The sequence below is a fragment of the Typopeltis vanoorti genome, chromosome 1 (genome assembly GCF_054136105.1).
Source record: "Typopeltis vanoorti isolate ZY-2024b chromosome 1, IOZ_Tvanoo_1.0, whole genome shotgun sequence".
NCBI lineage: Eukaryota > Metazoa > Arthropoda > Arachnida > Uropygi > Thelyphonidae > Typopeltis > Typopeltis vanoorti.
Genome location: NC_143549.1, coordinates 1338137 through 1352349, shown reverse-complemented (window position 1 = coordinate 1352349; position 14213 = coordinate 1338137). Strand labels below are relative to the sequence as shown.

Below are 14213 nucleotides of genomic sequence, written 5' to 3'. Positions count from 1 at the left end.
CTTTTTTCTATGGAGCGTCTGGTTTGTCCAAATTAAGAAAGATGGCAGTCACATGGAACTTGCTATACACCAGGAAGAGACATAGTTGAGCATTTATCTTTAAACAGGGTGAAATAGGATGTACATGTAGTCATCCTTTTGGTGATGCCATTTAATTTCATGTATTGTTTGATAGTAGAAAGTTCTTTTTGTAAATGATGGTAAGTTGAACAATTAGTTCTAGCTTGTTGAATTAAACATTTTATGATTCCTGTCTTTTGCAAAGGATCAATTTCTGTATTTTAACTTGTAAAAAACTGTTTTCTGTTAAGCCACTGATGATTGTTTGTTATTTTCAAACTGAAGACTCCACAGCACAGTTGGAAGAACGAAGGTACGTAGTGCCCTTCAATTGGGCAAGGCCTAAGTTCAAGTTGCGTCATGACGGGAGGAATCTTTATATGGACTTTTTCAATTCAAAGTGAGTTAGCTGATCTCATACAGAGGTAGCAGGGTTTTTTTTCCCCCGAAACTCGGGTTTTTCATCCCACATATAGACAAATCGGCCCTTCAGAATACACACAATTTACAGACAAAAAATACTAGCTGTGATGGTGGGTGATAGATTGCGCTGATGTAGATGATTGGTAGTAGAGGTTCGATGTAGTGGTGGAGACGGAGAGTTGTATAATAGGTATCCTCCCGTGCTGAGTCTTCGGACTCCTTGGAGGTGTCGCGAATAATAATAATATCTGGCAATATATTAAATATATTTTCTTGTGTTTATGCATAGATAATTCACAATAAATAATCATTGATGATATATATTAAATATATTTTCCTTGTGTTTATGCATAGATAATTCACAGTAAATAATCATTGATGATATATATATCATATATATGTTGATGGTGTTGTGAGGCTTTTAGAAATTATTGCAGACTTGGTTTCATATTGAAGATTGAATTAATGAATGAGGTTAATTTAAGATCTGATGTTAAAATTATAACTTTATTTTACTTTAGACTCAAAAATGCATGCAGGATATGCCCCCATCCTTCCATGCCAGTGACTTAAGTAGTGACACTTTGGACATGTGGAAATCTGGCATGTTTTTGGGAAGTAAAATTGAATACAGCTTCATTTCATCAAATAATGGAATAGATTATCAAAATTCAGAGAATTCTCAAGATTCTGTTTGTCTAGATCTTACATGCCAAAATATTGAACATGATACTTGTGACCACCAAGTCAAACAAACATTGGATTATAAAGAAGAACCAAATATATCTGAACAAACCAGGAATGAATTAAACATTTGTTTGGTTAATGAAAAATGTAGTTCTATTAGACAACAAGAGTCATTAGGAAAATCAAGCTGCAGCGAATCCGAGTCCACAGAAATCATTAATATGACTATTCCTTATGTACCTTGTTCATGTAGGGAGTTGGAACAAGAACCATGCAGTTTAACTGATTCTTTCTCATCTGTTAATGTCAGTACTACCATGAAAAATTATACACAACCACCATCTTGTGTGTCATCATCACCACCACTACTGCCTTTGTCCAGTGATTCATTAGATACTGGTCTCCTATCCTCTACTCTTAAGATCAGTGATATTGTAAACAGCAGTATTTCCCAAGAACATAGGCAACAGATAAGTTGCATCTCCACAGTACCAGGTGTGATGACAAACACTGGTACAGTTAAAGGCATTGAGGATTTTGATTTTCAATCAGAAAATGTGGTATCTAAGAGTAGTGGTGGTACATGTTCAGTCTCTTCCAGTACTGTACCATGCAGCAGTCAGAAAAGAAAGGTAGGTATTCCTATTTTTGCCACACAGTTTGATTTCAAAATTTAAAATATGATATATCTAGTAAAATCAGTAATATGTGGAGAAGGGATCAAGTAATTGATCTGTATAGGCTAAGTGACATTTTTCTATTATAATTTTATAATGAAAGTTTAAGCACACTCATAATTACCAAAATTTGTGGACCATTTAGCCATAAAAAGAAGAAGAAGAAATTAATTGGGCATAGTAAAGACAATTTAGAAAAAATGTCAGTAATGATATCTAGAAATATCACTATGTTGGAGAGATGAGAGTAACGAATTTAAAGAGTAACCTGGGAAGTAAATATCATCATTTATCCAGGCATAAATGATGATATACAGTTATTAGCAGATGATGCAAAGTTGGAGAGAGAAGAGAAGTAGAGCAGATGTTGTAGCTTTGCAAGAGGACCTAAATGGGCAGGTGTGTGAGAATGTCAGTTTAATGTAGCAGAGTATAAGGTTTTAAAATATGGGATGCAGAGTATAGTTTGGTGAGGATATTTTAGAGTAGGTGGAGATGAAAGATCTAGAGGTGATGGTGGATAGGGACTTGAAATTTTGTGGACATTTTGCTAAAATTGTGAGGACAACACTGCAGATTATGAGAATAATAATAATAATAATAATAATAATACCTATTATTATTATTATTATGTGGGCACCTCCATGGAGTCCGAAGACTCATTGTTGGAGCCAATCTATCATACCTCTCCTTAAACCCATTAACAGACAAAGCACTCACAACTGACTCTGGCAACCCATTCCACTCATTCACTACTCTCCTAGCAAAAAATCTAGTCCTCACACCCCTAACCACACCTTTATGCAACTTCCAGGGATGACCCCTTGTTCTGATCTAGTCAAGTGCTGAAACATTTCCCTTCATCTATCCTATAAAATCCTTTAAGAAACTTAAATGTGTCTATCATATCCCTTTTTTTTCTTCTGTCAACCAACTTCTGCAATCCACACACCTTCAATCTATCCTCATATGGAACATTCCCACAGGCCACTCACCATCTTGGTCACTCGCCTCTGAATCCTCTCTACCGCTTCCTCATCTCCAAGAAACCCAGGGGACCAGACTTGAGCACAGTAATCCAGATTTGGGTGTATCAAGGCCTTATAAAGAGCAATTACAACTTCCTTATCTCTACTTGTTAATGTGTTTTTCACTAGCCAAGTAATCTTATGGGCTAATTTAGCAATATGTCCTCTAAACTTTAATTCTCTGTCTACCACCACTCCTAAATCTCTAGCTTCATCTATTTCCTGGAGTACAGTGCCATTAATATGATACACAGCTTGTAATCTATTTATCCCAAAATGCATAAATTTACATTTCTCGACATTAAACTGACACCCATTAACTTTTTCCCATACTGACAGCCTATTCAGATCTTCCTGCAAACACTCCACATCACCTTGATTAATATTACTCTACCCAATTTTGCATTCGGCAAACAACTGAATATTTCCTTTCAGGTTATTTCCTATATCATTTATGTACAAATTAAACAGCAATAGTCCCAGCGCTGAACCTTGTGGCACACCACTAGTCACCTGTTTTCACCTCGATTCTGCATAGATTATCAAAAAGTGTTTAGCAACCACCTCTTATCCACTTAACCAGTGTTGTATCCATCCCCATTTCTTCTAATTTACATAACAAAGTTCCATGTGGTATTCTGTCAAATGCCTTTGCACAATCCAGCAAAATCATCGTGTAGCCATTTCCTTTATCCAACTCAGCTGTTACTCTATTATAAAAAGTTAATAAATTACTATGCCTGATGACCACCTTTCACAAAGCCATGTTGACCCTCCATACAGTAAGCCAGAGAATATTGATGTTTAGAAGTAAGAATGTTATAATTCCATTGTAGAAGGCTTTAATCAGGCTGCATATGGATTACTGCACAGATTTGGTTGCCTGATTTTCAAAGGGATGATGAGTTGTTAGAGAGGGTTCAGAGACAAGCTAAGTCGATTTCTGATCTCTGGAAGGAATGGGAGGAATAGATTGAGAGAATGCAAATTAAGAGCCTAGTGGATAGAAAGAAGAGGGGAGACGTGATCAAGACATATAAGTTGGTAAAGAGAGAATTACCAGATTAACTTGAATAAGATTTTTCATAGAATATCTGGACACAGAAGGAGAACAAGAGGCAATCCCTGGTGAAGATTTGGATAAAGATATTCAGTTGTTTGCAGATGATGCAAAGTTGGGAAGAACTATGAAGAGTAGATAAAATGTTGTGGCTTACAAGAAGACTTGAATAAATTGAGTGATTGGGCACAGGAATGGGGATGTGAGCTCAATGTTGAAAATGTAAGATTTTAAAATTTGGAAAATGAAGATGGGATGCAGAATTGGTGCTTGGTGAGGATTTATTGTCGGAGGTGGAGGAAATAAGAGATCTGGGGGTGATAGTGGATAAGGATCTGAAATTTAGGGGACACATAGCCAAAACTGTGAAGACAGCACAAAGGCTTCTGGGAATGATGCAGAGGACACTGACTTGTAGAAGTAGGAAGATTCTTGTTTCATTGCATAAGGCTTTGATTAGGTCACACATGGACTATTGTGCCCAGATTTGGTCACCTGGTTTTTAGAAGGACAAAGAGGTGTTGGAAAGGGTCCAGAGGTGACTGACTAAGGTTGTTTCTAACCTCTGGAATGTCGAGACTGAGGATAATAAATTTAGTTTAATCCTATATCCAAGTGTAAGCAAACAAAGTTTGTGCCTGAAAATATCTTCAGGACTGAGTTAAGGTGGTACATCCTTTGGCAACTTGTAGCAAAGGTGGGCCAAGCTCTCATCACTCCTTGTCTCAGTATCTCCCATAATGCAAAACACATCTCCTTGCAGACATGTATACTGCTATGCATTAAGGGAAGGGCCACTACCAAGACCGGTTTCGACTTTTATTGAGGTCTCATCAGTGGAAGGCAGACCCAGAGTGGTGATACTAAGCCAAAACCAATAGAGAAGTTTTTAAATATAATAAATTTAGTTTAATCCTTTATCCAAGTGTAAGGAAACAAAGTTTGCGCCTGAAAATATCTTCAGGACTGAGGTAAGGTGGTACATCTCTTGGCAACTCATAGCAAAGGTGGACCAAGCTCTCATCACTCATTGTCTCAGCATCTCCCACAATGCAAAGCTCATCTCCTTGCAGACATGTATACTGCTATGCATTAAGGGAAGGGGCACTACCCAGACCTTTATTCAGGTCTCGTCAGTGGGAGGCAGACCCAGAGCCCTCTCCATTGCTTCTGGCTTAGTATCACCACTCTGGGTCTGCCTCCCACTGACGAGACCTCAATAAAGGTCGAAACCAGTCTGGGAAGATATTTTCAGGCACAAACTTTGTTTGCTTACACTTGGATAAAGGATTAAACTAAATTTATTATAATCTAACCAAATGCAAAATAAACTTTCGAGTATGAGGAAAGATTGAGAAGATGTGATTTGCAGAGTCTGGTTGACAGGAGGACGAGTGGAGATATGATAGAGACATACAAATTAGTAATGGGTTGTTATAGGATCAGTGCTGGAGAGGTTCTACAGAAAATAGTGGGAGATCAGGGGAGAACCAGGGGTCATCCCTGGAAACTGTATAAAGGGGGTCTGAGTAGGGGAATGAGAAGCAAATTTTTTCATGAAGAGTTGTGAATGTTTGGAATGCCTTGCCTGCGAGTGTGGTGTCTGCAGAAAATGTGAGTTTGTTTAAAGCGCGGTATGATAAGCTGTGTGTATGATAAAAGGACCTCCCAGATGAGTCTTTGACTCCATGGGATCTTGGATAATAATGATAATGTTCCATCGAGTCTTTTTCGACTCCTGGTGATTCTATGAACACACACACTGTCCATTGAGATCTATCCCTGGCCATATCTTTCAGAATTTCCAAGTGCATTCCAGTTGCTTCTTTAACTTCATCAACCCATCTAATTCTTGGTCTTCCTCTTCTCCTACTTCCATCAACTTTAGCAAGCATCATCTTCTCTAGACTGTCATTTGCTCGCATATGTCCGAAGTATGACAATTTTTACTTGATGATCATAGCTTCGAGGGAGCAATCTGGCTGTATTCTGTCTATCACTGATTTATTGGTTTGCTTTGTAGTCCATGGTATTCTTAGTAAGTGTCTCCATCCTATAATTCAAATGCATCTATCTTCCTTCTTTCACATCCATACAGTACCACAGGGAACACCATTGCTTTCACGATTCTGATTTTTATTGCGAGACTAATATCTTTATCTTTAAAGATCTTACTTAAATTTGTCATTGCGTTCTTTCCGAGTAATAATCTTCTAAATTCTTCAGTACAATACCCATCTTTATCAATTCAGGATCCTAGGAGCACAAAATTGTTAACTACCAGCATTTTTCCCCACCTACTTCAAAATCATTAAGTTCACATGTTGTCATAACTTTTGTCTTTTTGAGGTTTAAGTTTAAGACCATATTTAGCACTTTCTTCTTTAACTTTCATAATAAGTTCCTGCAAATCTTCTTTGCATTCTACTAGCAAGGTGGTATCATATGCATACTCAAATTATTAATATTTCTTCCACCAATTTTAATTCCAACTGAAGACTCCTCCAGCCCTGCAATTCTTAAAATGTATTTGCTGTACAAGTTAAACAGGTATGGAGATAAAATACATCCTTGTCGCACCCATTTCCCTATTGTGAAATATTCAGTTTCTCCAAGATCTGTTTGGACAGTAGCTTCTTGTTCATAATAAAGATCCTCAGAAGGATAATGAAATGCTCTGGTACTTCCATTGTTCTTAACACATTCCACAGTTTCACATGATCTACAGAGTCAAAAGCCTTACTATAGTCAAGGAAACAAAGGTAGACATTCTTTTGATATTCCTGTGCTCTTTCTATTATTCATCTCACATTGGCAATCTGATCTCTTGTTCCTCTGCCTTTTGAAATCCTGCCTGTTCATCTGACATTTCTCTCTTCATGAATAGTTCCAGTCTTTTCTGAATGATCTTAAGTAAGACTTTACTTGCATGAGAAATCAGTGCTACAGTTCTGTAATTTTTGCACTCTCTCTTGCATTGCCTTTCTTCAAGAAAGGTATATAAACTGATTTTTTTCACTCCCTTGGCCATGTAGTTGTGATCCAAATTCACTGACATAGAGCTGTTAAAATTTTAACTGCCTCTTTTCCCATGGCTTTGAGCAGCTCAATAGGTATTCCATCCCCTCCTGGAGCTTTCTTACTGGATAGCTGTTGCAGTGCCCACCTCACTTCACCCTCCAGTGGTACTGGCTCCTGTGTATAATCCTGCTCTTCAAATTTCTCAATAATTTTGGAGCCCTTTCTGTAAAGGGCTTCTGTATACTCTTTCCATTTTTCTTTGATGTCTGCAGCTTCTGTAAGATATCCTTTGTGTTTACTTTTCAAAATTGTCACCTTGGCACTAAACTTCTCTGTCAGTTCCCTGATCTTTTTGAAAAGATCTCTTTTTTTTTCCTTTCCTGTTTTGGTCATCTGTTTGTTGGCATTCCTGGTTAAAGTATTTTTCCTTGTCTCTTCTGGCTTGTCGTTGAAACTCTGCATTCAAATGCCACACTTCCTGCAAATTTCCTGTGGCCTTCAGTTTCCTCCTTTCCTGAGCAGTTTTGATTGCATCTTCTGACAGCCATTTAAATTTCTTCTTCTCACAAACTGTTGGAATATTCTTCTTTGCTTCTGTTTTAATTATATCTTTAATCTCTTCCCATAGTTCATCTGGTTCTCTTTCACACAAATTGAGTGTGTTGAATCTGTTCTGTATACTAATATTGTATTCAGCCATTATGTTTCCAAGATCATATCTGATCGACATTTGTGTTGTTTTCAGTTTCCATTATTTCACATGTATCGTAGCCACTATTAATTCATGGTCTGTTCCAAAGTCTGCACCTGGAAAAGTCTTGACAGACTGAATTTCACTTCTCCATCTTCTTTGTCGAATTATATAGTCAATTTGATTTCTGTATTGTCCATCAGGTGATATCCATGTGTACAATCCCTATTTGTTGCTTAAAGCAGGTATTAGCAACAAATACCTGCTTTAAGCAACACAAACGGAGATTGTACACATGGATATCACCTGATGGACAATACAGAAATCATATTGACTATATAATTCGACAAAGAAGATGGAGAAGTGAAATTCAGTCTGTCAAGACTTTTCCAGGTGCAGACTGTGGAACAGACCATGAATTATTAGTGGCTACGATACATGTGAAATAATGGAAACTGAAAACAACACAAATGTCGATCAGATATGATCTTGGAAACATAACGGCTGAATACAATATTAGTGAATTCAGCTTGAAAACATAACGGCTGAATACAAAGAATTCTCTGCACAAAAGTCAACTAATTTCTTCCCTGCAGTGTTACGAATTCCTAAACCAATATGACCTGTTATTCCTTGTTCATCAGTTTCTCCCACTTTTGCATTCCAATCTTCGATAAGTAGCCATAAATCTCGCTTTGGTGTTGCATCTATCACTTCTTGTAACTTGCCATAAAATCCTTCTATGTTTTCTTCTTCTGGAGCCGCTGTAGTGGGTGCATAAATCTGAATGATGGTCATACTAAATGGATGTCCACTGACTCTGAGAGAAATGATTCTGTCACTCACTGGATTATAACCTAATACATACCTAGCCATCTTTTTTCTTGAGTAAGAAGGATACTCCATTTTTACGAGTTGTCTCATGTCCTCAACCTGAGTAATACACCATATAGTCCCCTGACTGAAAATGGCCCATTCCTGTCCATCTAATTTCACTTATTTCTAATATATCCAGCTTCTTGCACTCCGTTTTCCAACTTTATTATTTCCAGCTCACCTTGGTTCATACTTCTAACATTCCAAGTTCCAGTGTTGTAGTTTCTTGTGAAACAGGAAGCCTTCCTTTTCCAACCAGCAACATCTGTGACCAAGCTTCCTTCCAGGTTTGACCTAGACACATCATAAAAACTAGTTCTACTTGTGAAAGACCTCTGTTCTTTCCCAGTTGCATGTCGGATGCCTTCAGGCCTGGGGTCTTACCATCCAGCACCATATCGTACTTTCTCATTTTTGGCATGTCATAGAATGTTCTTGGCAAGGTACAGAGGTGGTTTTCCATTGCCTATTTCTGGAATATTTTTCGACTTTCTGGTCTAGATCCACACTGTTCTGTGAAAACGGGGGCACCTCTGGTAGGATGTGACTCTTCGTCACACAGTACAATCTTGGTAAAGGAGAGGCTAAGTCTCTGTATTAGAGTTGTATTGTGCATATCTTTACCCTGTTGGAGGTTTTTTTCCCACTTGATTAGACTATAATAAATTTAGTTTAATCCTTTATCCAAGTGTAAGCAAAACAGCTTGGGTAGTGGCCCTTCCCTTAATGTATAGCATTTTACATGTCCGTAAGGAGATGTGCTATTCATTATGGGAGATACTAAGACAAGTAGTATGACAAGTAGTATGGGAGATACTAAGACAAGTTGCCTCAGTCCTGAAGTTACTTCAGATGCAAACTTTGTTTGCTTAACTTGGATAAAGGATTAAACTAAATTTATTATCTTTACCCTGGAATAATTCCCAGTAAAGAAGTTATCCCTTACCCCCATTATTTAATTTAGCTTCCTGTTTTTTAGTCAGTTTTCATGTCTCTGATCCATATCATAATACTATTTTAACATTTGCTACTGAAGATCTTTAATTTGGTTTTATTAGAATATTTGAGTGCTGTGTATTATTCAATTACATGAAAATTTGTTCATAGTGTGACTCAGTCGAAATGAGACAGAAGGAGCACATACAAGTAAGATAGCTTGCAGGAAGAAAGCATTTTTTAGACCAAGTGTGTGTGTGGTAGAGAGGATTCAGAGATGAGTGACCAAGCTGGTGACAGTTCTTGGAATGCTCCTAATGGGGATAGGTTCAAGGTGTGTTGATTACAAAATTTACATGATAGGTGGAAAATGGGAAACATTATAGAAAAACTTTCAAGATATTAAAGGTGTTTTACAGAATCGATGCTAAGGAAATTTTTCAATACATGATAAATAGTCAGAGCAATTGGGGTCAACCATGGAAGTATGCAAGCTTTGGTTAATAAGAGTGTGTGGACTAGATTTTTTGTGTGGTGAACGATTGGGATGAATTGTCAGAATTAGTTGTGAGTGTCCTGACAATGAATGATTTTGAGGAGAGGTATGATAGGTAGTTTGGGTCTGCCACAATGTGTCTCTGGTCTCCATGGAGATACCATATAATAATAATAATATGTTGGTTGTGATACTGATGCTTGTATCCTTGTGAATACAGAAAGGCCTGTCATTATGAGTAATTGTAACTATGTGGATATAGATTGGATGGTGGAATAAACACCCTTAGGAAGGGACTCTGGTGCTAGAATATTAGATTTGCTAATAACATTTGAGAATCTGACTGTAAAACAGGTAATTATTTACATCCAGTTGAAGTGATCATGAAGTTTTGTTTTGAAAAGTAATATGTGAAACTGTAAAGTGGGAGATTATGAACGTAATTTGCAGCTGTGCCATGGTACAAGAAACTAGATGATAGAGGAATTTGTAGTGAATTGGGAGTAATCAAGGGATGTTTAGAAAACTATAACTGTCCTGCATTTCCATATTCAGGAAAATTAATTGAACGATTATGAAATGTTACTAATCCTTTAAATCATGAGCTAGATTAAATGTTATGGAACATTTATTGTATTAAACATGATTATCACTGATATGAACAGTACAAAGAGCAGACCAGGCAAGTGTTAACCTTGGTGAGGAAATTTGAATCAGACTGTCAAAAGAAGTGCTGAACAGGTTGAAGGAAATCTGAGAGAATTGTTTCACTATGTAGTAAGTAAAAGGAAAAACGATAATGGTAGTTAGGTAATAATGATAATTAGGATAATCTTAGTAAATGCAGATGGCAGTAAAGTATCGAAGCATGGAAATAACTGATTATTAAGTAATTGTTTTGGTAAAGCATACAATCCTGACCAACTCCTTAGTTTTATATCTACCGAAATGGATCTGAATGAAACCAGAAATAGAAGTGAAAGATGTAGAAGTGTTAAAATGATTGCAGTAGCTTAATGATGCCAACACTAGTGGGTGAGGATGAGGTATCAGCATATATGTGCTAGAGAATTAGCTATACCCTTGACTGATTTAACTTCAGTCTCAACATGAATATGATTTATGATACATAGAAAGGAGCAAGATAATTCCACCATATAAAAGTGGAGCTAGATGCAAGTGGGAACACTGAATGTTGGAAGCATGACTGGAAGGGGTGTAAGACATGATGAGGAAGAGAAAGTTGGACATTTTATGTGTGCAGGAGACGAGGTGGAAGGGGGAAAAGGTGAAGGAACTGGGAGATGGATATAAATTGTTCTACTCTGGAATGAATAATTCTTCCTCTTCTTCTACGCGTTATTCCCGCTTCCTATGCAGGGTCCGCGTGTTACTTAGATGCGACTTCTTGTTAGTACTACTCCCAACCGACCCGTCGCCTGGTCTGCCGCTGGGGGGGATATATTTTTGACTGTAGAGGCGTATGTTCACGGGCCGGTTTGCCTGCTTGCGGGATGAAAAACGCCAGATAAACTGGCGGAAAAAAACCTACTGACCGCACCCAAGACCGGCTAACTTGGCTATGCCTGAGGAAGATCCTCAAATTCCTCACGTCTACAACGGGAATCAAACCTGGACACTCCTTCCCCAGGCATATGGTTGCGAAGCGCAAAGCCACTAGGCTAACCGCGCAGTGATTACTCTGGAATGAATAAAGAGGGAAGAAATGGTGTCGGAATTGTGGTATGTGGCAGAATCAAGGGCGAAGTACTGGAAGTAGGTAGAAGGAACGACAGGATCATGTGAATGAAATTGGGTCTTGGAGAAGAGCAAGTGGTCATTTCATGTATATACGCCCTGCAAGTTGGTTGTACAGCAGAGGATTTTTTAATTTTTAAATAAACATCAACCCCACTTAAGTGGGACAAGCTGCAGGAGAAGATAAAAGTGGAGCTAGAACTGACACAGCTAATTATAGACCAGTCTGTATCTCTGGAATAGTTGTTAAGGTATTAGAGAATCTGGCAAGAAATTGCATCCAGACCTGGGTAGATAACAATACTTTCATCTTTTATATAGGACTTTGTTAAAGATAGGTTTTGTTCTACCGGTGTACTCACATTTTACAATAGAGTGACAGCAGAGTTGGCAGGGAATGGATATACAATGATCCTTTTAGATTTTGTCAAGGCAATTGACAGAATCCCATATGGCAAGTTATTATGCAAACTCAGAGGGATGCATATGAAAAATAGGCTTATGGCATAGATTGTAATGTATTTATCTGATAGATATCAAAGGGATAGTATGGAGGTGCTGAATCTAAGAGAATGAGAGTGACCAGTGAGGTATCACAGGTTCTCTGCTTGGACCACTCCTGTTTAACTTTTATATGAATGATGTTGGGGATGGTCCAGAAGGAAACGTTCAGTTCTCTGTGGACAGTGATAAGTCATAATGTAGGTGATAAGGGACATTTCTGATAGAATCCTTGTAGGCTGAATTCACAACTGATTCTATGGCCAAATATGAATGAGTGCCAGTTTAATTTTGCTAAATGCAATGTTATGTATTTTTAGCTGAATACAAGGGTGGTCTGAAAAGTTCTCGGCCATAGATGGCAGCACTATCAGCAAGATTTTTTTTTTTTCTAAGTTGGTACACTGTCATAAGAATTCATATGAAATTGCAAGTCATTCTATCAAGTAGTTTATTTTATACAGCTGTCTGAAGCAAAAATGTTGTCTGTATCCCTTGAAATGGATAAAATTGAGTATCGTGCGATTATAAAATTCTTTGTAAAAGAAAATTTAATGCCAGAAGAAATTCATTCGAAGTTCATAAAAGTTTATGGGCATTCTTCTCCTTCGTTTTCGACATTTAAGAAATGGGCTGCCAAGTTTAATCGTGGCTGTAGCAGCCTTGAAGATGTTCCATGTGAAGGACGTCCAAAAAGTGTAACAATGCCAGAAATCATTGATCAAGTGCATGATATGGTATTAGATGACCAGTGAGTCAAATTGCATGAAATTGCTGAGACTATAGGCATTTCAAAAGAATGTGTAGGATATATTTTTCATGAAGAATTGCAAATGAAAAAGCTTTGTGCAAGATTGATGCCACGCTTGCTCACAGCAAGCACAGCACCCATCTTGTCAAAAATGCACTCACATGAAAATCTCTGAACAGTGCTTGGAGCATTTTAACAAGAATAAAACTGATTTTGTGTATCGATTTATTGCTATGGATGATACTTGAATTCATCATTACACACCAGAATCCAAACAGGTCAAAACAGTGGACAGAAGTGGTTGTTCAGCGCCAAAGAAGACAAAGTCAGCTCCATCAGCAGGAAAGGTCATGGCATTGGTGTTTTGGGATGCTAAAGGCATTTTGTTTATTAATTATCTTGAAAAGGGTAAAACAATAACCGGGGAATATTATTCCAATCTTTTAACCAGACTAGACGAAAAAATTTGTGAGAAAGACCCGGTTTGCAAAACTAAAAAATCATCTTTCATCACGACAATGCACCTGCCCACAAAGGTGTTTTGGCAATGGGAAAATTAAGGGATCTGCACTATGAATTGTTGGAACATCCACCCTGTTCCCCAGATTTGGCTCTCTCTGACTTCTACATCTTTCCAAAACTAAAACTCTTCCTTGCTGATGGTGAGGGTGAAATACATTTAGCGAAGTAGGTAGAGTGCCCTCCCACAATGAATCCTTGGACTCCCTGGAGGTGTCACGTAATAATAATAATAATAATATTAGATATTCTTGCACTAGGAGTAAGTCTGCTAAAATTTTCCTATTTCACTTCCCTGCTATATTTTGTATAGAAAAACTACTACTTTCTTCGAATCAAGAGGTGATTGCAGCTGTAGAGAGGATTTTTGCAGATCTTACTGAGAACCACTACTGGGGTGGGATATGGCACTGGAGCATCGCTGGAAGAAATGTATTAGTCTTAATGGAGATTATGTTGAAAAATAAAAATTATTTTGAAATTATAAATTCGTTTTTTCATTGTTAGGCCGAGAACTTTTCAGACCATCCTCGTACATTGCCAACTGGTTATTGTATTAATGGAAATTTACTGGAAGTGATTGAGGGTAGAGACTTAGTAATAGTGGACATTGAGTTAAAGTTTAGGTTACATTGCAGAGGTGGTTAAGACATCACATTAGATAACCTTCCGATTTGAAAAGAACACTGACTTGTAGGGATAAGGAAGTTATTCTCCCACTTTAAAAGG

At 37.6% G+C, this 14213-nt stretch overlaps 1 protein-coding gene across 8 annotated transcripts in view; it reads left to right on the top strand.

The window, feature by feature from the left end:
• The window catches only part of LOC150109749 (histone reader KMT2E-like), a 902496-nt gene that overhangs the window by 802763 nt on the left and 85520 nt on the right, over nt 1–14213 (top strand). For 7 of the 8 annotated variants that reach the window (XM_090407149.1, XM_090406915.1, XM_090406833.1 and 4 more), the window contains one exon: nt 1005–1802. The exons of the other annotated variant lie outside the window; for it this stretch is intronic. In XM_090407149.1, the coding sequence (XP_090263275.1) occupies nt 1005–1802 (798 nt within the window). The remainder of the gene's footprint in view (nt 1–1004; nt 1803–14213) is intronic. 8 annotated transcript variants of the gene reach the window in all.